The 26,633-nt window shown below is 37.0% G+C and overlaps 3 protein-coding genes across 4 annotated transcripts; 2 read left to right on the forward strand and 1 right to left on the reverse strand.

The window, feature by feature from the left end:
- Positions 1–397: 397 nt before the first annotated feature.
- LOC149944154 (multidrug resistance-associated protein 1-like) lies at positions 398–11,358 on the forward strand. Its single transcript, XM_090174485.1, has 29 exons — positions 398–825; positions 1,843–2,019; positions 3,415–3,546; positions 3,607–3,741; positions 4,396–4,533; positions 4,794–4,855; positions 4,928–5,047; positions 5,770–5,940; positions 6,004–6,178; positions 6,488–6,742; positions 6,810–7,013; positions 7,073–7,219; positions 7,294–7,378; positions 7,439–7,632; positions 7,701–7,877; positions 7,946–8,113; positions 8,177–8,521; positions 8,581–8,676; positions 8,744–8,846; positions 8,925–9,069; positions 9,138–9,303; positions 9,378–9,577; positions 9,642–9,768; positions 9,839–10,087; positions 10,153–10,311; positions 10,422–10,588; positions 10,654–10,848; positions 10,914–11,019; positions 11,105–11,358. The coding sequence occupies exons 1-29, from the start codon at positions 784–786 to the stop codon at positions 11,129–11,131; spliced, it is 4,467 nt and encodes a 1,488-aa protein (XP_090030611.1). The 5' UTR covers positions 398–783; the 3' UTR covers positions 11,132–11,358.
- Positions 11,359–11,928: 570 nt separating this feature from the next.
- LOC149944155 (chromosome transmission fidelity protein 18 homolog) lies at positions 11,929–14,600 on the reverse strand. The gene is made up of 2 exons (XM_090176786.1): positions 13,541–14,600; positions 11,929–12,466 (listed from the first exon to the last, which is right to left on the reverse strand). Exons 1-2 carry the CDS (start codon positions 14,542–14,544, stop codon positions 12,061–12,063), a joined length of 1,410 nt encoding a protein of 469 aa, XP_090032912.1. The 5' UTR covers positions 14,545–14,600; the 3' UTR covers positions 11,929–12,060.
- A 268-nt stretch (positions 14,601–14,868) lies between these two features.
- LOC149944156 (uncharacterized) lies at positions 14,869–22,263 on the forward strand. 2 transcript variants are annotated; one of them, XM_090176784.1, is made up of 12 exons: positions 14,878–15,083; positions 15,151–15,412; positions 15,473–19,307; positions 19,372–19,538; positions 19,601–19,729; positions 19,810–20,005; positions 20,071–20,676; positions 20,742–20,867; positions 20,934–21,015; positions 21,076–21,269; positions 21,340–21,525; positions 21,596–22,263. In XM_090176784.1, exons 1-12 carry the CDS (start codon positions 14,921–14,923, stop codon positions 22,154–22,156), a joined length of 6,507 nt encoding a protein of 2,168 aa, XP_090032910.1. In that variant the 5' UTR covers positions 14,878–14,920; the 3' UTR covers positions 22,157–22,263. The 2 variants fall into 2 exon arrangements, 1 of the variants encoding a protein (XP_090032910.1); XR_016481093.1 differs by lacking the exons at positions 21,340–21,525; positions 21,596–22,263 and having other exon boundaries at positions 14,869–15,083; positions 20,776–20,867; positions 21,076–21,124.
- The last annotated feature ends 4,370 nt before the right edge of the window (positions 22,264–26,633 follow it).

Below are 26,633 nucleotides of genomic sequence, written 5' to 3' on the forward strand. Positions count from 1 at the left end.
CTTGATATTCTTTATTGAGATATGCTTGATGGAAGCTACCATTCAATGCCTCAAATATTCACAGGTGCGTTTGTTTTTTCAACTGTATTTATTTTGACTTCTAAAAATCAATAGTAAGTGACTAAAATAGGTAGTTTTACGATAGAATATAAAAATTCGCTTTTTAATAACGGAACGGTATGAAATTTAAAGGCTTTAGAGTAGCCCGTTTTCTCTATAAAAAACGTCCGTATGTTATTGACCCTTTGGATTGAATCCTCTCTTCAAACAGGCTCAGGCGCGCTAATTTTGTAGATTCTTTCGTCGAAGATTCACGGCCCCAGTTTCGCGGATTTCCCAACGCGGTATCTTCTCGCTAATCAAGATTCTGATAGATTTTGAGTTTCATATTCTGATGAAACCGTGAATCACTTGGAAAAAGCTTTAACATTTAAATCGTAGCTATTTATCGAAAATGCCGTAGTAATAGTAAAAATACATAATTGGATAGCTACAAAATACGCGCCCATTAAACGAAAATTACACAATCGGGTGAAAGCCAATGAGGCTCTTCTCTTGTTGTACACGTGATAGGTCCATGTGTTTTACCGGCATCCCCCTTCAAATATTATGACCCAAAGTCGAATAAAAGCACTGTGCCTCGCCGCGTATACCGGCATAAGCGGCATTCGAAGAGAGATTACCGCACATTCGCGCGCAATGCGATTGAGCACTTTCCGCAAATGTAATTTTTTCCCGTTTCACGTGTTTTTATTACTCGCCAAACTTTAAAGAGGTTGAATAATGGTGGCAGATTACGGTTTTTGTGGGAATTCCACTTTATGGGTGAGCTTTATCGTTTAATTTCCTTTTTTTTTAATTAATTTAGCCGTGTTATCGCGATAGTATTTACACCAAGGCTTATTTTTGGCGTTTACTGGGCTGGACATGGCTAGAGAAAAGGGCTTGTTTTTTCAAACGAGTCTTTTTACCATGCCATCGTCACTTCTTTTTGCTGTTTAATCATATGTTCATTTACGATGATGTTTCCGAGTTTAAAACTAACTCTATTTAAAATATCCCATCCTACTCAAATACGACACCGGTGTTTAAGCAGAACATTTATTAATCCAAGGTTCAAGCTGTTTTCGCGAATGTATATGACATCAAAACTTTCGCCTTGAAAACGCTATTTAAACAGTTCGCGATATCATTGTGATTCTTTGATGTAATTTATTTTTTAAATATATCTTGAGCCCCGTTTTCAATTACGATAAATTTCAGGCTTTTCGCTTTTGCTTTTTTGACGCGCTTTTATTTCAAAAGAAGCCTATATCAAATCCATTTAGATATCTGCTTCTCGTGACAAAAAAGCCGATAGAGAAGCTTCTCGCGGTTGCTTTTGACGCAAAAGCGTGATTTTTGTTCGGAAAAATCGTGATTGAAAACGGGGCTTTAATGATAGCTGGTTTAAAATTAAAGAAAGGCAGTTTCCCTGTGATATTTTTACTATTAGTCCAAACTGAAGCATTTTTTATGATCCTAAATATAACAACTGTAATTTTTTATTGCAAATTGCTATTTCACATTATGGGCTTTCTCATTAATATTTAATAATCAGGAATATTGGTACTCCGCCTATGCTGAAGATGGCGCTACACAACACTAGGGGGCTTTACCGCTTCTATTTAATAACGGCGCGAAGCACGTTCCATTTAACAAAATAGAAGCGGGAAGGTCGCCTAATTTTGTATAGCGCCATCTTCAGCATAGTCAGGAGTAAAAGTCTTCCTCATTGCGCGCGCCAGAACCAACCTTGGCTACGACAATAGTTCTTGAATATGACAACTATAATTTTTGAAGGACTCCTCGTTAACGTGGAATACCACAAATCCGGAGCTGACTAATTGTTTCGAGTCGACGGTCTTGGTATTTGTACCGTGCGTCGTTTACTGGTTATGGGCGGTGTACGAACTGCGTCAAGCGTGTCGCAGCAGAAACCGACCCAACAAATTGACATGGCTGCACATTGTCAAACAGGTAAGAGGACGTTTCTTATCAGGCGCTGAGAAAGCTTTCTGACAAATTTTTTAGGTCGAGATTTCAAAAATAATCAACCTTTTGTTTTAAATTCGTAACTCTCATTGTGATCGTCTTATCAGTGAGCTTAGACCACTTGACTTTCTCCAAATGGTTTTATATCGAAGGGTTGTTACCGGCTCGTGTCACCATGCGCTTTTCGTTATAAATATCGCATTATCAACGGTGATTAATTTTCGTATGATATCAATCGGTAAAGAAATTATTTAGGATGTGGCAGATAATAGAAAACTTGTAGGACTGTGGACGTAGCTTCATTGTGTACCATCTACATACCCACAAGCTCTCTATTAAGGTCTTTCTTTATCGAAAGCTAAAATCTATATTTTACTTTTTTTGGATAAAATAAAATTATTCGAAAATGTTGAAGACAGTCAAAAGTAAATGAAGAGAAAAATCTTAGACTGACCTCTTTCTATCATTGCGTGTGTTTAAATTAGATCGACAACGCGTTATTCAAAGAGCCAATAGAATCGCCGCAAACTCGCGTCCTAAAGGGAATATAACCTCCAATCGGTTTTTGGAAAACCCTCTGGAAGACCCTGACTATTTTAGGGATTACATCAGGAACCAAGCACTAAGTAACACTAAGCAGCGCCAAAAATGTCGAGACCCATAGTAGGGAGCGGACAATATTGGTACTTTTGGGGGAGGTTATATTCCCTTTAAAAATTGTGCTCATCTGGTTACTTCTGGGTAAAACATTGACCTATTTCACGATGTCAAATAATAAATTATTATACTTTGATTAGTTATAAATAAGAAATAACTGCGCAAAATTTTAGAATGTAATTTTTCAAAGCCTCAAAAAGCAGCGAACTTTTTTTACCGCGGCGGAGTATACGTTTCGATAAAATCCCTGTAAAACAGGTATGAGAGATGTAAGCGAAATCATTAAAAATATTTTGCCCTCAAATAGCTCGTCACAAATATCAAAAGTGACATAAGACCCAAAAGTGTGTCAACTCTACCTTTGCGCCCGTTAAAATATTTACTGAGAGCTAGTCTCACAATAGACTACATAACCTACTAGTTGGAATAGTACTAGTAACGGTAAATTTAGTCTATGGTCTGGCGCGATTTTCTCTCCGATTAACTCGCCCGTAGACATACGTTCTAAAACGCCTCACTCGGCGGCGCTGGAGTGGAGAAAATTTCAAATTTTGATGACGTATTTTCAACCCCCTCTCCCACTCCCCCTTTTTACTTCGAGAAAAGCTCCCATTAAACATTTATCGTACTGACACACTTTTGGGTCTTATGTCGCTTTTGCAAATATTAACCCTCTATTTACTTTTGATGCACCTTTTTATTTTTTAAACTTTCGTTTTCTAGCTACTGAATACGATCATGTTCATCATAACAGCGATCAAACTAGTGTCTTTGTTAGTGATTTATGAAAACGAAGACACTAGACATGTGGAATTGTCAAATCTGTGCGGAGTGGCGATTGAGGCAGTTACTTACGTACGTTTCCCCATAAAATCCGCATTGTTGGGACATTGAGATAATATTGCATTTTTATAGGTGATAATCCTATTCCTAAGCGCCTACGCCAAGCAGAGGGGTATTTTGGTGTCCAACGCGTTGCCCTTGTTCTGGCTTTTGCAATGCATCGCCTACTCAGCGCTGACGTACAAGGAGTTCACTCAAACGTTGATAGTAAGGCGATATGGTCAAATTCGCGCGTGGCGAGCGTATTCCAACAGACACTGTGATTGTGCTGATTTGGGAAAATTCCTCCTATGGTCCTACAATCACACTACAGAGTGCTTTAAATTTGTAGATACGTGCGTGAAACCCTAGTCATTTATCTGAAAAATTATTCAATTCACGCAGGTCACCTTAACTATAAACAAAATATCGACCTTCCGGCTGGTGACGCATATGGCATGATACCTTTTTTTTGTTATCTACACATCGGTGTCGACCCAAGGCCTTAGACACCAGCACACTATAACTGATTAATCAGGGTGAGATATGTGTAACGGCCACGCCAACGGGGGGATACGTGGGAACAAGGGTAGGGACACTCGCGGTGGAAGTATCCCGACCACCCGTTGGGGTATTGGTGGTCGTCCTCACACGGCCATCCACAAACTCTGCCTCCCAGACGCTTAGGATTACAGGAGTACGCCACTACTCCCGGCTATGGTATGAAACCTTTGACTTGCATGAAATCTATTTAAGCGCTGCTTAGTTGGAATACGTTCGAAGTTAAACTTGAATGATTCATATATGGAGAAAACTTGCGTGATTCATATATTGAGAAAACTTGCATGATTCATATATTGATAAACATGTGGTTATTCGTAGGAGCAATCCGTGTGGGAGAAAATCAACAGCATCGTAATAGTCATCTCAACCGTCATTTCACCTATACTGTTAATATTGAATTCTTTTTGCGAGACGCCCTCCACGTTTGAAGTGCTAGATAACGAGGACGACATTCAGGTGATAAATTAGTGTCAATTCGTCGAAGGTGAGGACCTTGCTCGTTCGCCCTCCGCCACTACCGCAAATTTCGTTTTCAAAGATACCACTTGCATTGCATAGACTGACTTTGTTTAAAATATAATTATTATAATAAAATGTTCCTTAACGCTTGTTAGAGTTGCAGTGTGCGAATATAACACGCTGTCCTCGCACTTTGCCAAAGACAATAAGCTTTTAGAAAATTAATAATAATAAATTAAATTTAATATCTTCATTAGGACAATTGTCCCTGTAAAAGAAATTCATTATTTGCCATTTTGACATTCTCATGGGCGACCAAGTACGTTCGTATTGCACGCATTACCGTTATTTTCCAAACCAATATTAACAGCGATGGTTTTGGTTTTGTAAGAATCGTAATCCTTGGGACAAAGCGGAAATTAGAAATCGACCATGTGGATCCTTTGTGCAAGGACATGCGATCAGCCACCGTCACTCGGGTGTACGATGCCTACTTCCTTCCTAGCGCTAGGTATGATCCTTCGTACAGTCAGGATCCCGTTATGGAGAGGTCAGCGTACGGAACTGTCTCTGCCGTATAATTAATTGTAAATCGTTCGTCAGAAGCGCGTTATTTTCCTGCTGGTCTCTTGTTACGCCATCTAACGACCGCTAGTGGAACTACTATAATTTTAGCGGGAAAATTATACTACACTGAACATAGGCTCTACGCATCTTAACATACTATTCTATTCGCGACCGAAACGAGTCTAGGTGGCGTAACGGCGCTAGCTTCTCCGAGGTTGCGCCTATGATCTAGCGTCTGCTACAGACAAATTAAAAAGTCACAAAAACGTGTTTTCTTAAATAAACTTATGAAAATATAAGCCACAGATACAAAAATTATATTAAAATTCAAGTATCATTATTTATTAAGGAAAATTTACGAATAACGATGAGGAAAAACTAATAGCGTCTTCCTTAGCCGCTATCTATCTAGGTTTCAATGGCGAACTAAAGGGGGCGTAGCGATTTTGAAATAATAAGGATGACAATAATTATATTGGTAAATCAAAATTTGCTTTATTTGGGGTTTCAGTATAAATGGCGCAAAAGAGCGCAGTTAAATCCCCCCCCCCCTGCCTGAAACTGACGAAGGAGTTGCATTGGAATCCGAGAGTACACTGACCTCTTAACAGAACAAACCTGATTTCTGCTTACTATAGTCTATTAACCGGAGTTATTGCATTGCAGAGCTATACAAGAGAGGGATAGCTCAAGTGCTCCGGAAGTGGTCATTCAAAATCCGATTAAGATTCCACTGATCCGAACTTTGTGGAATGTTTCGTGGTGGCCTTTTGTCTTGGGCGGCGTCTTCGAATTCATTTCAGTCATGCTCACTTTCGGGCCTCCTTATTTATTGAGGTACGCCACTCACGCACTTCACTCCCTTATATTCGCGCGTAACCTTCCTTGTATGTATTACAGCAAATTGTTAAACTTCGTCGCTACCGACGAACAGTATTGGCACGGATTTTTCTACGCTTTCTCGTTTTGGTTTTTCATCATATCCGAATCAGTCATCGACTCGTTAGCGCAATACTTCCCATTGGTAGCTTCCGTTCAAGTCAAAAATGCTCTAATTAGCGCCGTCTACCGAAAGGTAACAACCTGGTTTATTGCCATAAGTGTGTCAGTTAGCTATCAATAATTATTTGGACTATGTGTTAACGCAAAATTTACGTCATTCTCAAAAAGATAAATTATCACTTGTCGATCCTACGGCTTCCTGCACGCGCTTACCATATCGACGAGGCAAAGAGCACCAAAAAAGTGTGGTCTTTTTAGGAATGCCTCCTTATTAAAAAATTAACACGCGGAAAATAGAGTACTGACGCACTTCGGTGAAAAATAGTTATACAATTATGGTACGTAGTGCTGCCTCGACTTAACCTCTGACCTTGTACGACAGATTTTGTTATTGAGCAACTCGGCCAAGAAGAACTACTCCGCCGGCGAGATCACCAACTTGATGTCGGTCGACACGGAGGAGATATTCGAATTCACGTCGTACGTGTACCAGTTCCTGAGCATACCGTTGCGTATCGGTCTGACGTTGTGGTACCTGTGGTACTACTTGGGTCCCTCCAGTTTGGCTAGTTTGGGCGTATTCGCTTTCCTGTCGCCGCTCTCGTACTTGCTGGGAAGCAAAGTCGATTACTTTCAAGTAATATCCAATTAGGAACGCGGTTGGTCTTTGGCGTGTAACGATTCATTCAGGGTTCTTCTAACAGGAACAAATGATGGCCAGGAAGGACAAACGTCTCAAACAAATGAGCGAAATCCTCAATGGGATTAAGGTCTTAAAACTGTACGCCTGGGAGAAACCGTTCATGAAAAAAGTGCTGGAAACGCGGGACGAAGAATTGGAGTTTCTGAGGAAAGGGGCCTACTTGGATTCGTTCTTCGTGTTTCTTTGGGTCGCGGCTCCCTTCGTGGTGAGTGTCGCATTATTATGAATGCGCGACGCTTCATTTTCTAAACGTTCACTTTGTAGGTGTGCCTGGCTTGTTTTAGTACCTTTCTGCTCTCAAATAGCGACCATCAACTGACGGCAGAAATAGCCTTCGTTTCTCTTTCTCTGATTGGGCTCTTGCGCGCCCCTATGGGAATGCTACCCGATTTGTTAACCAGGATGATCAAAGTTTGTTACATTTTCTATTGCAGTTCTTGGCCGCTAGTTTCGAGGACACTTGGTAACTTTTGTTAATTCCACAGTGTATCGTATCGCTCAAACGATTGAAGACCTTTTTACTTTGCGAAGAGTTGAACTACAGGACTGTCGGAGACACCGTCGATATAGGTATTAGCGAGCCAGATTTTCCGAACTAATTACGGAGTTAATGTTTCATTTATTGATTAGGGGATGCCATTAACATAAAGAATGCTACTTTGAGATGGGACATGACTGCAGAACCCGTCTTGAAAAACATTACTTTGAATGTTAAGAAAGGGTCCCTAGTGGCAATCGTCGGTCCCGTTGGAGCGGGAAAGTCGTCCATTTTATCGGCTATATTGGGCGAAGTACCCCTGACGTCTGGTACCATGAGCAAAGTAGTAAGTCGCGGCAACTATTGGCATTTACTTCACGCGTCTCAGAATCTAAAAATAGTTTTTAATCGAAGGGCTCCATCGCCTACGTTCCCCAACAAGCATGGATCCAAAATTGTACCTTGAAACAAAACATCATCTTCAGGAAGTCGTACAATCAAAGGCGGTACAACAAAGTGCTGGACGGTTGCGCCTTGAGAGCTGATTTAGAAATACTAACTGGCGGTGACATGACGGAAATCGGAGAAAAAGTAGTAGTTGATGGTCCACTTTTCTTCATTGCGACATTTAATTAATAAGTATTGATCAATTCTTGCAGGGAATCAATCTTAGCGGTGGTCAAAAACAAAGGATAAGTTTAGCACGAGCCGTGTACCAAGACGAAGAGGTTTACCTACTCGATGACCCTTTGAGCGCGGTAGACGCCAACGTGGCGGCCCAGTTGTTTAAAGAAGTTATAGGTCCCACTGGTACTCTGAAAAGAAAAGTAACGTTGGCTATTGGGTTTGGGCCATTCAACGGCGGTGCTAACTAAATTGAGTTCTAATAGACGAGGATTCTGGCCACGCATAATATCGCCTTCCTGTCCGAAGTGGATGAGATTATTGTTCTGGCGAACGGAGAAGTTGCGGAACAAGGCACCTACGAGATGTTGATGAAAGATCGTGGGAAATTCGCCGATTTCATTAAAGAGCATCTTAATCAAGAACACAAGGAGGAAGAGCCGGAGGAAAATGTTGGGAAACTAGAATTGCCTCAAGGAAACCTTGTAGTGAATAGGCAAATATCCATGAAGACACAAGTGTCTGTTATGAGCAACGAATCCCAACTAGAGGAAGAACAAAATTTCGCGGTAGATCATTTGACCGAAGAAGAGTCGATGGAAATGGGGAAGGTGCGTCTAGAGATTTTTATCATTAAATTTAATTTTAATTTTAATTTGAAATGCTGCAGGTCAAATGGGAAATCTATGGCTCCTACATCAAACACATTGGAGTAGTCTTATTTATAGTTATTTTCGTTTTCAACATGTTGTCAGCAATTTTTGAGGTAAAGATACTCACCACGATGAATAATCCATAGGCTAATAATAATGTACTGGTAATTAATTTTAAAGACTGGTTCTGGCTTGTGGCTCAGCCATTGGTCAACCAACACAACTGGATTGTCCAGCCAGATAGATGGACTCGGTGTCTATGGAGGAATCATCTTTGGCTTAGGTTAGTTCTTAATCTTGTTAGTGTTTCTAATGGAGTTTTTTGTGTGTCTTGATTATAAGTCTTGGGTTATTTTTGAAGCATTGATGATTTTTCTTTGCTACATTATACTGTTCTACGGAGCTGTCAAGGCAGCGCGCAATTTGCACTATGATCTTTTGGATTGCATCATCAAGTGTCCCTTATCATTCTTTGATACCACACCTGTTGGACGTATTTTGAACAGGTATGTGAGAGAAATTCCAATTCGCGACTTTAAAATTTGTCTGATGTTTGGAGGGCGTTGTATAACAGGTTTAGCAAAGATGTTCAATCAGTAGATGAGCAGCTACCATGGTCAGTAGGCAATATGCTGAACACATTGTGTTGGATACCCGTTACGTTTATCTTGATTGCATTGGCGTCCGTGTATATTATTCCTTTCATGTTGACTACTACTATTATTTACTACTTTGTTCTGGTAAGTCGTCCCATCCACTTTACCTTAAAGAAGTAGTAATTAGGAGATTGAAGAATTCTTCATGTTTCGAACAGAAAATTTACATTCTGACGAACAACCAACTGAGACGGTTCGATTCAGTGACGCGATCGCCAGTGTACTCGAACTTCACAGAGACCATTCAAGGAACTTCAAGCATCCGAGCCTACAACGCGCAGCAGTATTTTATAGACCGTTCCCATCAGAAAGTAGATGAAAATATGAAATGTTACTATACTAGATTGCTTGTAGGAAGGTAAGAGCCAACATTCCAAAAGTTGGTCTTTCACCTTATACTTCATCCAAAATGTTTCTCTTAGATGGCTCGACGTCGCTTTGGCCATATTATCAAGTGTTACCATTTTGGCAACTGCTCTGATTGCTGTATTTGAGCGAGATACTGTTCACGTTGGCGTGCTTGGATTGGCATTGACTTACTGTATAGAGGTGATTGTGAAACATACTGAGATTCATCCACCGAGCTAATATAATGCAAATATTTCTGTGACACATGTAGTTGAGTGCAGGCTTGGGATGGATGGTGAAGATTGGGGCTTTTCTGGAATCTCAAATAGTAGGTGTAGAAAGGATACGTGAATATTCAATGCTCAAGCCTGAAGCGGAATGGGAAGTAGCAGAAAATAAGCCAAAGTCTACATGGCCAGATCAGGGATTGGTTGAAATTAAAGATTATAGTGCAGCGTATCGTGAAGGGCTCGAGCCAGTTCTGAAGGAAATTAATTTAACAATCGAAGGCGGTTCCAAGGTCTGGGTTCTCGCAGTATTAGAATAAAGACTTTTCTGTTAACTCAAACCATTATGATTATATAGGTTGGAATTGTTGGCAGGACTGGTGCTGGAAAATCATCACTTATCTTGTCCTTGTTCCGCATAATTGAACCACTCAGAGGAAGTATAATGATAGATGGTGTTGATATCCATAAAATTGGGACCCATGATTTAAGATCAAAATTGACCATTATTCCTCAAGTGAGTAAGACGGCGCAGCCTTTTGGTGGGATGCCCATGACCAATATAGCTTTGCATTACATGTCAGCTTGCTAAGACACATAAATGGCTGAAATTAAATTTTTTCCTAGGATCCAGTTCTGTTTGCTGGTTCTTTGAGGATGAACCTGGATCCATGGGATGAACATACTGATGAAGAAATATGGACGTCATTGGAAAGATCCCATCTTAAAAATCACATTTCCACCCTTGAAGGTGGACTGGATTATATTGTGACTGAAGGTGGAGATAATCTTAGGTACAAAATTTAATGCAGCTACTCAAACTTAGTTGAAATTATGACCATTTGAAATTCTGTTTCAGTGGAGGACAGAGACAGTTGGTTTGTTTGGCTAGAGCTCTATTGAGGCAAACCAAAATTTTAATATTGGACGAGGCAACTGCATCCGTGGATTTGGATACAGATAGTTTAATTCAAGCTACTGTCCGTGAAGCATTTGCAAGCTGCACCGTAATTACCATAGCACACAGGCTACATACTATAATCAAATGTGACAAGTTGGTTCATTTTTTAATCGACTAAAATTGCCCTTTGCATTTTTTTTAATTTAATTTTTTTTTAGAGTTATCTGTTTCTCGCGGGGTCAATTGGTCGAAGAAGGCTCCCCTGATGACCTTCTTCAGAGACCAGACACCCATTTCTACAGTATGGCGAAGGACGCAGGATTGGTATGAAGCCAAGCACGCCCTTTTAATTTTTGAAGTATAAAATATCTCGGACTCTGAGATTAAGGAAATTCCTTTTGATTTGAAGGTCAATCAGAATATTGGCCTTCTATAAAGTTGCCAACAAATACATTGAATTATTGCCATGTCAGATGAAAACTTATGGCTCAAGCTAGTCAGTCAGCTGCTATGTGAAGCCAAATGCATAATAGATGCAATTACATTCTGACTGACTAATTTCAATGACTAAAATAAGATTTCAAAGGCATCTTTTTTTAATTTAATATTATTTATACTTATTTTTCGAAAACTTTAGCTCTTTTTTCAAAATAAACTACATTTAAATACTAAAATTTAAATATTATAAATATTTTTTATTTATAAAACTAACATTGTATTATCTTTCATTTATCAGTAAACCAGTGATTAAAAATTTAATTATTTTAAATAAACAAGCAAGAGTGAATTCTTAAAACGAGTCTTTTACACCGATAGGTTTACTGTTTATTCATACGGCCTACTCCCGCCTTTGTAGTTTCCAAACTCAAACTGTTTGGTACGACGCCATTCAATACATTCTTGACGACGCACAGTGTGGCAAACCGAGCCCAAACCTGGCCAAAAGTCAAAAAATAAATCACGCCTATGAATTTTATATTATTTGTTTATAAACCACCACATAATTTACTGGTGTTTGATTTTTGACTGCCAAATTTTATTCTCCACCATGTCAGCTTACTAAGACACATAAATGCCATTTCAGATGAAAAATTATGGCTCAATCTAGTTCGCTGATATGCAAAGCCAAAATGAGTAATAGGTTCGATTACATCAAGACTGACTAGTCTCAATGTCTGGAATAAGTGATCATAACCATATTTGTTTTCATACTAATTTTTCAAAAACCTTAGCTTTTATTTTTTAAATGTACTACATTTTAATCGGAGTATTTGTAATATTAACATCATATTTTCTTTTCATTTATCAGTAAACGAGTGTTTAAAAATTAAATTATTTTATATTAACAATATAAGTGAATTCTTCTTAAAGCAAGTCTTTTACATAAACTATTCTTCTTGCTGCGTTAGTGTAACCTTCTTTGAAGTGGAACCAAATATCTCCTTTCGGAGATGACTGATCTTTTGTCTTATCTTCAGATTTCTTTTCCACTTTTCGCCCAAAAAAATCAACAACTTCAGTTTCAACAATATCAATAACCTTTGGTTTAAACTTTTGCTTGAAATTTGGCACCTTCTCTTTACTAACAGGCTCAAGTTCTACTTCTTTATTTTCACTTTTTCTCATCTTTTCCAATTCTAACTCTCGCGTAATCAAATTTTTAGTGGTGTAAGTTAGAGTCTGATTAGGTTTTGATTCACTAAATTTAGAGACTTGTTCAATGTTAGGTTCCAGAACATACGCGTACAAGCCATCCATCGATCGCTCTTGCCTGTAGACCAAATTGTAAGCTATCATAATTTCAATGACGTGTTTCAATTCGGCTTTCTCTTTTTCACTAAAAAATTGAAAGCTAACTGGTCTAAATGTGGGTTGAATTAACAATGGTAAATAAGGTAGTAACTGCAGAATCATGGTGCTAGGGTTATTAAAGCTTCGCACAATTGGAGATGCGTAATTAGTCATAGAGGCTACTATGTTCGAGATTTGATTTATCTTATTTTTGCTATCTTGCAATGCAGATGGGTAATTTATTTTTGAGTAAGAGAGGGAAGAAAATAAAAAGTGAGTTGCCGTAATTAAATACGGTAAGTAGGGAAGTAATGAATAAATTTGGGTTGTCGATATATGGCTTTGAAAAACATCGCAATCGCAGAAATAATCTGTGCCAGTACAAATATTTTCCATTAATGGATCTCTAAAATTAACTCCCAAATAATTTTCAAAAATCCCTTGCGTTAATTTATCATATTCCCCATATGATTGTACTAGTCTTAAAACTTTAACAAATCTACCTGATATGCTTGTCTCATCTCTCTTTAAATCTTGCATATCCCCTTCTAAAGAGGGCATTTTTTTCACAGACCTAGGAATTTGAAAGATGCTTTGCCAAATGTTAAAAATGCTCCGTTGAATATCCTTTTGGCCAATGGTGCTAGTATTAATATCTCTAATTGTTACTTGTTTTTTCAAATTTCTAAGAAATTGTAAGGTGGAAAGACACGAACGAATATCATTTTCTGTTTTAGTGCATAATGCTAACATTGCATTGCGATCAGTTTTTATATTCTCTTTGTGAGCTATGTTGGACAGCCTGCTAGCTAACCGTATAGAGGCTGTGGGAGGGAAAGTCAACACAAATGCCAATTGTCGTAAAGGTCTTAACGAAGGCTTATACAAATCATTACAAATACAAACAATTGGTCGCAATAATACGGGAGTTTTCTTTTTCCCAGCCCTAGTCGCTTTAATGAATGAAATTAGAACATTTATAGCAGGAGCGGGAGCTCCATCAATTTCATCTATTATTAGGCAATTTGGTTTAGGGTCAGAACCAATAACAGACCTCATTTGGGTAGCTGCTTCTAATTGTTTTTGGAAAATTTCAACACTGCGGTCATCACTGGCATTCATTTCAACAACATTGTATCCAGCATGGTTTGCTATGATATCAGCCAATGTTGTTTTCCCTAATCCAGGGGAACCACAAAGTAAAGCTACTTTGTAAAAAGGACGATTTAGCTCGTCTAATGTTTCAAATTGCTTTGTTTGATTGTCATTAGTATTTTTGTAAGGCAATTTGGCCTGCTGCAGAATTTTTGCAGAAACATTAGTGCCAAAAACCACTTTATCCCATTGCTTCAACCAGCTCAACAAACTTCGATTTATGCCATCATCGCTTAGTAGCTCTGTATAGTTTTTGGGCTTATATTTTTCAACCCACAGAAGTTCATTATCAATTTCCGGTAAAATTTGCATGTCAGATAAATCATCATCCAGAGAAAAATCTCTATTTTCACTATCACCAAGAAGTCTCATCCCTCCACTGTTTTTCAAAAGTTTTCTTTCGCGGTCTCTCTCAACTTGATCTCTCAAGACAGTGTAAGGAACATCTAACAGCTGGCCAGCTCTTTTAGGCGCAACAAATTCATCCTGCATGCTTCGAATCCTCAAGTTAATTCTAGCACCATCAAAACCAGTTATGGGTATAGTGTCATAAATGGTATTTGAAGACTTTTTAGGTTTAGAAGTTTGTGAAAGTGTTGTTAAAAAGTTTTCTTTATTATTCTCATCATCAGGCTGGAGTGTTGGGGTTACCATTGCAGTGGATGGTACATTATTGGATATTTTGGGTTTTTTGGAATTTGGTTGAGATATGTTTCCATCAACACTAAACAACTCCTTAACAATATCCTCCTCTGGAACATCCTTTGGACTGTCAAAATCGAGTTTCCTTTTATATAACTTTACTCTCAACTCTTCTTCTTTCTCTAGGTCTTTCATGGCTTCAAACTCATCTTCAAATTGAGATTCAAAAATATCATCACTTTCTTCATAATATTCTTCCATTTTTAACCAAATTCTGTTAAGAAACTTTCGAAAGTAAATGACATAATTTAAGCATGGTACATCATGTGCCAAGTTGTGAGAAGAAATTAACAATCTGTTATCTGTCAATCTCCCGCCAAAAGCTAACTTTGAACCTATCAAAATTCAGAACATTTTGGCTCATTATTTTCGACCAATCATTTATGGTTTTCATTTACATCTGGCAAACAACGGCCAACTTAATAATTTGTCATCCCAAAGAGTCATACGCGACTTTCCAAGCAAATCTAAGTTGGTCGTGGCTAGACGTATGGTACGGTTAAAACGGGACGCGGTAGCCCGGTAAGTTACCGTAAGTACCGTATAAGCCTTGTCTAGAAACACTGTTTTCTGAGAAATGGCAACTCAAGAGGGAGAAAATCATCAAAATTGTCTTTGTATTTTAAATAATGATATGAAATATATAACTATCAACCAACATATTTTAGCAGTGAAAGACCTGAATATAAATTTGAGTTACTTAAAAAACTTAGTTAACAATGACAATATCCAAGATAAAGGTAATGTTACTTGAAAAGTTCAAAATACGATTGCAAACTTAATTTTTATTACTGTTATTATTTTTAGATATTTCCCTTGAAGAGTTGTCTAGTTCATCTATGGACATATTTGAGTCCAGCAATGAGTTTGAAAATCTCAATGATGAATCTGATTCTATTACTGCAGGTCAGCCGGAAGCGCTGCGTAACAGTAGTTATGAGTCAATTTTATCATCTGGCGAAGATGGACACTTGAGTGATAGTCTGCTAAGTGACTTAAATAGTGCTGTGGTCAAAGTATGTCCAAAAACCGCACAGCTTGTCAGATGGAGTCCCATAACCCCATTAAGGTAACTTAATAATATTTTGGTTTAATCACATGATCTTATGATTCTTGTAATTTTCTTAAGTGTATCAACTCCTAAACGAATTAAAATAAGTTTAGGAGCTGATTATTCTGCAAATTCCTCAGAAATGGAATGGAGTGTATCCATGCAAACTCCGCTTAAAGAAGTTAAAAAGTGCGCAAATATTGGATGTACATTACCCGAGACTATTTGTAGAATAGAACATGTTGAAATAGCTCTTAAGTGCAACAATTATTTTGAATCAGCTATCAGTCTTAAAGATGAAACCAGAATTGACAATGAGGATGGTTTAGATAGTGATTCTACTAGATTTCAGTTTCCGAAAGTCATTGCTAATGAATGCTTACCAGTAGTTGAAGAAAAATCTAGACCAATTTTGGAATGTGCCAATAATTCACCTTTAATATTGAAATACAATTTCCACGAAATGAATGCAAAAGCAACTTCTAAGAATGATGATTTATCTTTAAGCTGCTATTTTTCTAATAGCATATCTCCCACCATATTGGACGGTATTTGTCAAGTGTCTGAAGTATTTGATAATCTAGATGATAGCTCTTTTACGGACGATGATGAGGAGCAAAATCCCAAATCATATTTAACAACATCAACACCTTTGTTGAAAAAGAATTTTAGTAAAAAACTTTCTTCCCACACCCCTCTGTCACCAGTTTCAAAAAATGAAAATTCACCAAATGTTATGTTATTGGAAGAACCATTACCAATCAAAATTGTCAAGCCTACAACAAATCAAGAAAGACATAGAACTAGGAAGTTTTTGTATCCATCACGATCTCAGCTAGTGCGAAATATGAAAAATGGTAATAACAATTATATTAAGAAAATATCGTTTGATCCTGAACTGGACACTGTCAATGAAGTGTCCAGAGAATCTGCATATCACCCTTCCTATGAAACTGCTACTCAAGCTTTTGATGATTTCCCAATAACTCAGACAACTCTAAAAGAATTATCTACTGCAATTGAAATTGTGGAAAGTGTACATGCGTGCAAAACATCTTATGTTAAAAAGGATGACTTCAGTCAATTTGAGAATAGTCAAGAGAATGATGTGACCCCTGTCATATTGGAGGTCCCAATTAACAAAATTGCTTGCTCAAATTTTGCCACACCTTTAACCGAATCGAATAAAAATTATAACACTACTGGAATATCCAAAAGACTTTTCAACTATGATTTTGAAAAAACAAAAAATAGTGTTTTGTTTAAAACCTCTGCTGGAAAAGATGTTCTAAAGTTAGATGAAATTAATAACAGTCCAGTTAATGGAAATTTAAACAAATCTATTACAGTGGACATGTTTGATGAAGAGTTCATATATGAGAGTGAACCACCTGAAAAATTCCTGATTGAACAGATTAGTAAAAAAGAAGTTTTAAGAGATTATAATAAGGAAAAAGCTACAACGAAGCCTAAAATATTTTTGGGATTTACATCGGCTTCAGGCAAAAAAGTAACAGTATCTGATAAAGCTTTTGAAAAAGTTAAAACTTTGTTTTCCATCGAAGAAGATTGCGGGCTAGGAAGCGCAATTACTAGCTCAAATGTGTTGTCCATTCCTAGCTTCAGTGTGGATTGTAAAAAAAAAATTACTGTTTCAGAGCAATCTTTTGCAAAAGTTAACTCATTTTTTGGAAATGAAGAATTGGTGGATAGTGGAATTGGAACAACACTCGGTCCTTCAACCAGTTCTAATTTTACAGGATTAAGCACTGGATCTGGGAAAAAAGTTTTAGCTTTAACAGTAGATACTTCACCCTCTATTCGAAGTTGTGATTTTTTGAGATGTGGAAATAACATTTCAGATTCAGATATTGCTCTGAGAAAATCGAAAGAAGTTTTCAATGAACCAATTCAACCAAAGGAAGCCCATTATCATAATGGTACATCGGAATTTATAGGATTTTCCACTGGGTCAGGAAAGAAAATTTTGGTCTCTGATGATTGTTTGAGGAAGGCTAAAAGCCTATTTGAAAATGAAGCAGTTATACTGTCCGGCACGACATCGAATTGTCAGGCTACTTTTGGATTTTGCACTGGCTCAGGAAAGAAAGTTTCAATTTCTGATGATTCTTTGAGGAAAGCTAAAAGCATTTTTGACAATGAAGCAATAATACCACCTGGCACAACATCCAACTGTCAAGATACTTCAGGATTTGTTGGATTTTCCACTGGTTCAGGAAAGAAAGTTTCAGTTTCTGACGATGCTTTGATTAAAGCTAAAAGCCTGTTTGATAATGAAGCAATGGTATTGCCAGATGCAACATCAAATTGTCAGGCTTCATTAGGATTTTCCACTGGTTCAGGAAAGAAAGTTTCATTTTCTGTCGATTCTTTGAGGAAAGCTAAAAGCCTATTTGATAACGAAGCAATAGTACTGCCAGATGCAACATCCAATTGTCAGGCTACTTTAGGATTTTACACTGGCTCAGGAAAGAAAATTTTGGTCTCTGATGATTGTTTGAGGAAGGCTAAAAGCCTATTTGAAAATGAAGCAATTATACTGTCCGGCACGACATCGAATTGTCAGGTTACTTTAGGATTTTGCACTGGCTCAGGAAAGAAAGTTTCAATTTCTGATGATTCTTTGAGGAAAGCTAAAAGCATTTTTGACAATGAAGCAATAATACCACCTGGCACAACATCCAACTGTCAAGATACTTCAGGATTTGTTGGATTTTGCACTGGTTCAGGAAAGAAAGTTTCAGTTTCTGACGATTCTTTGATTAAAGCTAAAAGCCTGTTTGATAATGAAGCAATGGTATTGCAAGGTACGAAATCAAATTGTCAGGCTTCATTAGGATTTTCCACTGGTTCAGGAAAGAAAGTTTCATTTTCTGACGATTCTTTGAGGGAAGCTAAAAGCCTATTTGATAACGAAGCAATAGTACTGCCAGATGCAACATCCAATTGTCAGGCTACTTTAGGATTTTGCACTGGCTCAGGAAAGAAAGTTGCAGTTTCTGATGATGCTCTGGTGAAAGCAAAATCCATGTTTAATGATGAAACAGTTGATTTCTGCACAGGATTAGAAGAAAAAGTTACAGATAAATGCTTTGAAAAGGCTAAAAATGATGCAAATAGTTTTAAAACACCATTAAGAAAAAATTATAATACCATCACTGAATTAAGCAAATCAGCACAACTTAATGGCTTTGTCAGTGCTAAAGGCAAGCAAGATACTGCTTCTGAAGAAGCTATAGACAAAGCCAAAAGTCTGCTATTGACTGAGGAACTGTATACGAATAAAGTTGAATTTGCAGAAAGAAAACACAATTCTGAATCTGATCAAGAGAAAGAAATTTTATGCAATTTATCTGAAGCTAATTCTTTTGAAGGCTTTAGCACAGGATTGGGCAAAACTATAAAAATTTCAGATGAGAGTTTGGAGAAAGCAAAGAAGTTTATAACAGCCAAAGAAAATGTTTTTAACAAAAAGGAAGAATGCATTTCTAGCATACCGAATACCCTTAAAAATATTGCAAAAACTACATCCACACACGAATCTGTTGCAAGCAAAATAAAACCTGTGCATCTGAGATCTTTAGAAAATAATTTTATTAGGAAAAATACATTTTCAACACCATTTCGTTCACCTAGAATACTAAATACTAAAAGGGTAAATTTTGATTCATATTATGATGAGCAGCCTTTAAATAAAATACAGAAACTGAATGACAATCAACCCCAAACTAACCAAACAGACACCAAATTGAAATCTGACACCAAAAAAGACTTTCAGAAATCAACTCTCATTAAACCTGGTCTTCTCTATGGTAAGAAATATATTAATAAAGAATTTAAATTAACTCTGAAAGAATTTGGGAAACAAAGGCAACATTATTCTGTGGATGAGGTGAGTAAAAATTTCTTTAAATATGATATTTTCTTTACCTAATAATTTAACTTTTTGCAAAAAGATACTTCAGCATGGTGTGGACCCTAAAACCTTAAAAATTACAAGTACAAATTCTAAAGATTTTATATTTGAAAAATTGGCTGAAGGAAGTTCAGTTTTAATTGGTGGGGATAATGCTTCAGTGCAATTAAACCCAGATGGAGGTGCTGGAAAAGAAGAAATCTGCTCGTAATATTGTTATTAAATTTGTATTTGTAAAAATAAATATATTTTATAAATATTTTTTCTAGAGCTTTTATGGCTTTATCAACGGTTGATTCAACTTTAATCACAGAAAAATGGGTTTTTAACCATTACAGATGGATTGTTTGGAAACTGGCATCTATGGAAACTTGCTTTCCGGCAGAACTTGGTGGAAAGTATGTATATTTCATTTATAGTCATTATCTTGCCGTACATTTTATTTTTTATACATAAGATTTATTTTTATTACTAATAGGTACTTAACATTGGATCATGTTTTGTATCAGCTAAAATTAAGATACGATAGAGAAATTGACAATAGTCAAAGATCGCCACTGAAAAAGATTATGGAGAGAGATGACACTCCGGCAAAGACCATTGTACTTTGTGTAGCTGCTATAATTACTGTGCATAAACCCTTGAGCAATGAAGACCACGAGCTCTTAACTACTGTATGTATTACTTAGTTTTGAAACTAAAATGGATAAATTAATTAATAATTTTGAGTTTTGTTAAGATTGAGTTAACAGATGGCTGGTATAGCATCAATGCATCAATAGACCCAGCACTTTCCCAATTAGTCAAAAAAGAAAAAATTTATGTTGGTCAAAAATTAGTGATTCATGGAGCGGAACTCTCCGATTTCAATGATGGATGTGATCCTTTGGAAGCCCCACCAGAATTAACATTGAAAATATCTGCAAATTCAACCCGAGCTGCTCATTGGTATACCAAATTGGGATTCCAGCCTAGACCACAGCCATTTACAATACCACTTCAATCTATATTGCCTGATGGGGGAATTATACCCAAAATTGATTGCGCAATCTCCAGGATTTACCCAGTTCAGTTTATGGAGAGATATCCGGATGGCCATACTGTTACGAGGGGTCCGTATGCGGAGAAAAAAGCCACTCAAATTCACGACAAGTTGCAAGAAGATTATTTTGAAAAAATGATATCAAAGTTACGGGCTGAGCTGGAAGGAAAGGATAATCTAATCGCAACTAAAGTGAGAAAGAAGGCTGGGAAAGTTCCATCCCAAGAAAAAATAAATAATATGTATTGTGGGGCTGAATTGCATGCAGTTATGGAAACCTATTCAGATTTTATGAGCTTCAAAGTGAGTTTTTGTGTTATTTTTTAACCAAAATTGCGAAGTCTTGTAATTTATTATTGTGATTGTAGGAGATATTAAATGATGCGCAAATTCAAATTTTAGAAAACTATATGCGATCCCTTCAGGAAACTGAACAAGCTCGAATAAACGCTGTGATAACTAGAGAAATTGACAAATTAAAAAAATCAGCTGAAGTAATGAAAGGCTTAATTTTTTTTAATAGTTATGTCATATCCTTCAATTAATTTTTTTTATTTTAGTTTCCATTAAATAGAAATGTAGTTAGTTATATTAAAATTAGATTATTAAGTTTGCCATTAACAGAAGAAAAATCAAAATTTTGTAAGTGTCCAGTTTCTTTAATATATTATCAAAAATCCTTAATTTTTATAATAATTATAGCATGCCTGCTAACGATATGGAGACCTAATGAAACCTTGCTTGAAATGTTGGATGAAGGTAAAGCCTTTTCAGTCACCTATGTTGTGCCTCGATCAGCTACAACCCAAAATTTTCAAATTGAATTGAATGCAACCAATAAAACTCACTATGAAAAGTTGGTTTTGAAAAATAATGCCAATTTTTTAGAAAGAATGGTATTATCACTATTAATACACTCAACTTATATATTTAAATAATTTTGCTAATTTTCCTCTTAAAAAATAGGTAACGCCATTTTGGAAATTCCGAAGCAAACATAGCAGCTTTCCATGTGAAGAAGTTGACATTGTTGGCCTCATTTTTGAGGTTGAACGAAGGGTGCTGTCCAGTGGCTTGGAAGATATTCAAAAAATTTACTTAGTTGATCACCGTAATAACATGTTACAAATAAAGTTTTACACCAATGTTTACGTAAGTAAAAAATATTATCATATACTACTGCACTGTATTTAAAAAAAACACACATTTTGTCATTTTGTAGAATATTTGCGCCAATGATGCCGTCAAAATTGGAAACTTCATTGCTGTTTCTAATCTAAGAATGCATTTGGAAGTTTGCAGTTCAGTCCCTACTCTTATAGCTACTGAAATTACTACAATAACCACTGTCCCTAAGAAAGCGTATTTAAAAGAAGCTATAGATTCATTTAAAAGCAATATTCAAGATGAAAAGACAGTAGTAAAAACTTCTCAAGATAAACTCAACAATATGTTTAACACGTATAAATCTCCTATTTTCTCATCCTATTTGGAACCCCCACCAATTCGTCTTAATTATCCAGTATATAGTCCGAATTACGTTCAAACTAATAGCTCCGCGTCAAAACTGAATACACCTGTTAGTCGAAGAGATGGTCTTAAACTATCGAGCCCAATAACTGTCGAACCTGATTCACCCGCAGACCTCGTCAGTAAAAGGACCCAAGAGAAAATAAAGTTATTGGAAAAGTATGGTGAGCCCATCTCCCTTCCCAATTTGGTTAGTCCAGTTACCATTAAAGTAAAAAAGCCTTTCAAAGTGCCAATTTTAAAGAAAGATTGATTTTGTATAATGTCTATAAAAGAGGTTGTTTATATTGTATATTTTAATTGTACAGCGATTCGCAATTAACGAAAATGTTGTATTTTAAATAAAAATATGTTTTGTGTTAAAAACAATTTATTTTGCAAGCGTACAAACTAGTACAAACTAATTCACGTGTAGAAATTATTTTGAATTTTTTGTGCCAACTGTCCATAGAGTGCGTTAAAACATGGTTTTTTATTGTTTCGCCTAAACATAACCGTAGTATAGAGTGTTGTCGTCTGAAACCCTGCGACGTCATCATTGTAATTTGCCTATTGATAAACAAGTCAGCCCAGGCCGTAATATTAGTTCCACATCAGTGTATTCGAGTGGGCAAACCCATACACCCCTAGTAGACAGGTAGGCAAACTAATACAAAATATGTTGAGGCTACGTTATTTCTTATCGTTTGATATATAAATTTCCATCCTAAGTTAAAGAGTGGATGCCGCCCACCATCAGGAGACCCGGGTGGGAAAACTGATATAAAAGCTGTTTAGCCCATGTGATTTCCTATTGTTTGATATATAATTTACCAATCTATGTTAAAGAGTGCGCACCGCCCACCATCTGGATACGCGGGTGGGCAAACCAATATAAAAGCTGTTGAGGCCATGTGATTTCCTATCGTTAGATATATAAAATTCCATCCTAAGTTGAAGGATTAAAGCTTGGGCGCCACCCACCCTCAGGATACGTGGGTGGGTGGCGAAAATAATTCTTTGAAATTAGTGGAAATATGGTTTAAAGAAATTTTTAAACTGGGATTCAAATGGGTGTATGTTATTAAATTTATATCAAACATTTGGGTAGTTTAGGCACCAAAAGTCATGTAAATTCGCAAATTCATAAAAAAAATACCCATGAATTTATTAACTTGTTTTTTTCGGTCACTCTCCCTTTAAGGGGGTTGGTTGGACGGGCGGAAATTAACGGCCCTGCGTGCGCGTCGAAGAGTTGTATCGAATGACACCAACTTGTTTTTACCTCTCCGAGGGGACAAAGTCCCCTAGGAGGGGTTATACAATCACCGTGTCTGTCTGTCGGTGGGTCTGTCTGTCGGATTTTCGGGGCAAAGGGTAATCACTGCGTACGCAGTTTCTTGGCTCACTGCGTTCGCAGTTGACAAAACCACCGTGTAAGCGTTATCGGATTGCTTTGCGGTTGGGTTTGGTTGGTCTTTTTTCGTCAACGCTCACCGTCGCGACAGTTTTAACTCAGTTTGATTGGATATTTCGTTATTGTAATGTTTATGTGTAGGTTGTGAATGTTGTGGGTGTGGAGTTTGTTGTGTTTGCGTTATGAAGGTTGTGGATGTTGGATCTGTTGTGTTTGTATGGGCGTTTTCTCTCCAACTTCTTCTTAATGACTTTGGGACGGACCGAGTGCTGAGTGTTAAGAAACCTCTCAACGTCCAATGGCAGGGTTTCCACCAATTGTACACTGTATTCGTCTTAGTATCAATTTGCGATTTCTCGGCGCCGGCCGGGAATCGAACCCAGGTCTGCCTCGTGAAACAGATGTACTCTAACCACTCAGCCACCAACGCTTGTTCATTTACGGTGTTTTCCTAAAAAACAGCTTTGGCGAATGTCCTTTACTATAATTTATTCTACATCATTTTAAATATTTATAAATTAAATTAATCTTATATTTAATTAAATATTTATTAATTATATTAATTTTATATTTAATTAAATATTTATAAATTATAATAATCTTATATTTAATTAAATATTTATAAATTATATTAATCTTATATTTAATTAAATATTTATAGATTAAATTAATCTTATATCAAATTAAATATTTTAGTATTTTAATGTAAAATTTGATCGTGATCAGGAATTGAACTCGGGTCGCATTGTAACAATGCGGATAGTTCACCGCCGAGCCATTGACTTCCTTAGGGAAAATATTAAAGTAAAGGAACAATTATGATAAGGCGGGTTTTTTTACTAAACGGATTAATAAAATATCTGTATATATTGTTTATTGAACTTTGTTTGTTTATTCTTTGGTACGGTTTTTTGTTTTGTTTTAAATTTTTTTTAAATTCTTAACAAAATTTCGTTAAAACACAAAAAGTAGTTCATTGTTACCTTTTAATATCGCTTAGAAAAAGGATAATTATTCAAAACTCCCGCGGAAACTATATCAAAGTAATAATATAGCGCCACCGTGTGGAGAACTATCAATCAAACCAGGTAAAAAATATAATCTCTTCAATTTTTCGAACTTTAGTCAAATCTCGACGGGTAAAAAAAACACAAAATAACAGTATATAAGGCCGTTGCCGTCAATACAGAAGATTTAGTCTTTCTTAGTTCTTAGTAAAAACGCGAACAAGTAAAGAGACCAAGAAGTGGGGGAGAAAACTAAGCTTTAATGGCTGTCAGACGAACTACAACAGGACGGGGTCCTGGTGTCGGTCAAAAGTTATGAGGTAACTTTGCGGTTTTAATTAGTATGTTTGGTCTTCGGTCAAGAAAAGCGATAAATTGTGTTTCGCGTTTGGAACGTGAGTGAATGGACTTCAGTGTATCAGTGCGTGTTTAAGACTTAGGGAATATTATTTTAACAAAATTTCGATAACTATCGTTTAATTAAAATCGGCCCGATTCCGTTAAAATTATAAACCAAAAAGCGAACGGTCGTTATAATACCCTCTGTAGATATTTCTTTCATTAAAATTTGCTTCGTATTATCATATGTAACATAATTACTCATAAGTGTGCCTCTGTTTAACATCTCTGTATTAAAAATTTAAATGAGACCTTGTTTCACAGCCACCAAAGAAAATACGGACTAACGTCGCGTAAAACTGGTTTTAACTTCCTTCTCTCCCCGCCAGAACTAGTTTCGATGACGATAAAACCGTCATCGACTGGAAAGTGACGTCAATTACGTCATATCCTTGCAACAAGGTCTCATTGAGAAATAGTTATTTCTGGCACACTTATGAGTAATTATGTTACATATGGTATTATATTTAACTGATAAACTTGTTCTGTAAAAAGGGTTAAATTCAATTGTGCATTGTTATAGTACGTCTAACTCACTGTTGTAACTACTTAACTTATGATATTCTGAATAAATTAAAATTGGTCGTTTCGTCTCAATTTTTATACCGGGCGGGATAGAACTGGGATAACATTTTTAAAAAATAACTCTTAAATTGCGGAGATATCTTTACGGGTTATCTCGAGAAATTAATACCACTAGGGACAATTCTTCCGAGGAGAGGTATATTTTGGCTTGCCAACTTGTTTTCGGTCACTCTCCCTTTAAGGGGGTTGGTCGGAGGGGCGGAAATTAACGGCACTGCGCGTTCTATCGTTTCATATAAAAAGTACCATCCTAAGTTAAAGAGTTGACTTTAACGTAGTGTTATTAAAGGGGGGGGGGTCGAAATTGTGCCCCTGTTTACCTGACAGACCTGAAACTGGCCATCGTTAAAAGTTGTGTAGCCCCACACTGTAATTCAAACTTCCCGCCACGCGCGTGTCACCCTTCGTGTAAAATCCACTGGGTTGGGGGTGGAGGCGAAGTTTGAGGTTCACTTGACCTTAAACGCCGTAAATATATTTAAAATAACGGGGGAAAAAGAACAACAATTGCGACAACTTAACGTTCGGAGTACATGTTTATGAGAACGGCGTGACTCGGTTGGTAAAGGCGTCGGTTTTTGGAGATTATGCCGCCAGCTGCTATCTGCGTTCGAGTCTCGGCGTCGCCGATAATATAAATTATATAAAAATTATTTTTCGCAGCTCCATCTACCGTGTCGTCGCTTTTCCACGACGCCGACGCCAAACAAACAACACTTAACGACAATCCATCCATAGCAATAGTCCCACTTCGATATATATATCTCGATGTCGAACTAAAAACGGTAACTGTCATGGCGGCCACTATTAACGCTACAGCTGTGACGTTACAAGTTTTCAAAATCGTATCAGACGACAACACTCTATTAGACAAATTTTTTTTTTGGAACTCGTTATGAGCGATTGCGACGCGTGGGACAATTCAGTCAGCTCGTCCATCTGATTAATCAGGTGTGAGATATGTGTTACGGCCACGCCAATAGGGAGATACATGGGGATAGGGACGGGGCACCCGTGGCGGAAGTATGACAACCACCCGTTGGGGGATTAGTGGTCGTCCTCTCACGGCCATCCAACAGACACTGTGATTGTGCTGATTTGGGAAAATTCCTCCTATGGTCCTACAATCACACTACAGAGTGCTTTAAATTTGTAGATACGTGCGTGAAACCCTAGTCATTTATCTGAAAAATTATTCAATTCACGCAGGTCACCTTAACTATAAACAAAATATCGACCTTCCGGCTGGTGACGCATATGGCATGATACCTTTTTTTTTGTTATCTACACATCGGTGTCGACCCAAGGCCTTAGACACCAGCACACTATAACTGATTAATCAG

The sequence above is a fragment of the Leiobunum rupestre genome, chromosome 5, assembly GCF_980474605.1.
Source record: "Leiobunum rupestre chromosome 5, qqLeiRupe1.1.hap1, whole genome shotgun sequence".
Taxonomy (NCBI): Eukaryota; Metazoa; Arthropoda; class Arachnida; order Opiliones; family Sclerosomatidae; genus Leiobunum; species Leiobunum rupestre.

Bases quoted from the DNA above. Each gene is read 5' to 3' on its own strand.
- LOC149944155 (XM_090176786.1), bottom strand. From the start codon at position 14,544: ATGGAAGAATATTATGAAGAAAGTGATGATATTTTTGAATCTCAATTT. The intron at 12,467-13,540 runs GTCTGTTATTGG...TTTGGTCTACAG, and splicing joins GAAGCAGCTACCCAAATGAG to GCAAGAGCGATCGATGGATG.
- LOC149944156 (XM_090176784.1), top strand. From the start codon at position 14,921: ATGGCAACTCAAGAGGGAGAAAATCATCAAAATTGTCTTTGTATTTTA. The intron at 20,006-20,070 runs GTATGTATTACT...AGTTTTGTTAAG, and splicing joins ACCACGAGCTCTTAACTACT to ATTGAGTTAACAGATGGCTG. The intron at 20,868-20,933 runs GTAATGAAAGGC...TTTTTATTTTAG, and splicing joins AATTAAAAAAATCAGCTGAA to TTTCCATTAAATAGAAATGT.
- LOC149944154 (XM_090174485.1), top strand. From the start codon at position 784: ATGGTGGCAGATTACGGTTTTTGTGGGAATTCCACTTTATGG. The intron at 7,220-7,293 runs GTTTGTTACATT...TTAATTCCACAG, and splicing joins TGTTAACCAGGATGATCAAA to TGTATCGTATCGCTCAAACG. The intron at 9,578-9,641 runs GTAAGAGCCAAC...TGTTTCTCTTAG, and splicing joins ACTAGATTGCTTGTAGGAAG to ATGGCTCGACGTCGCTTTGG.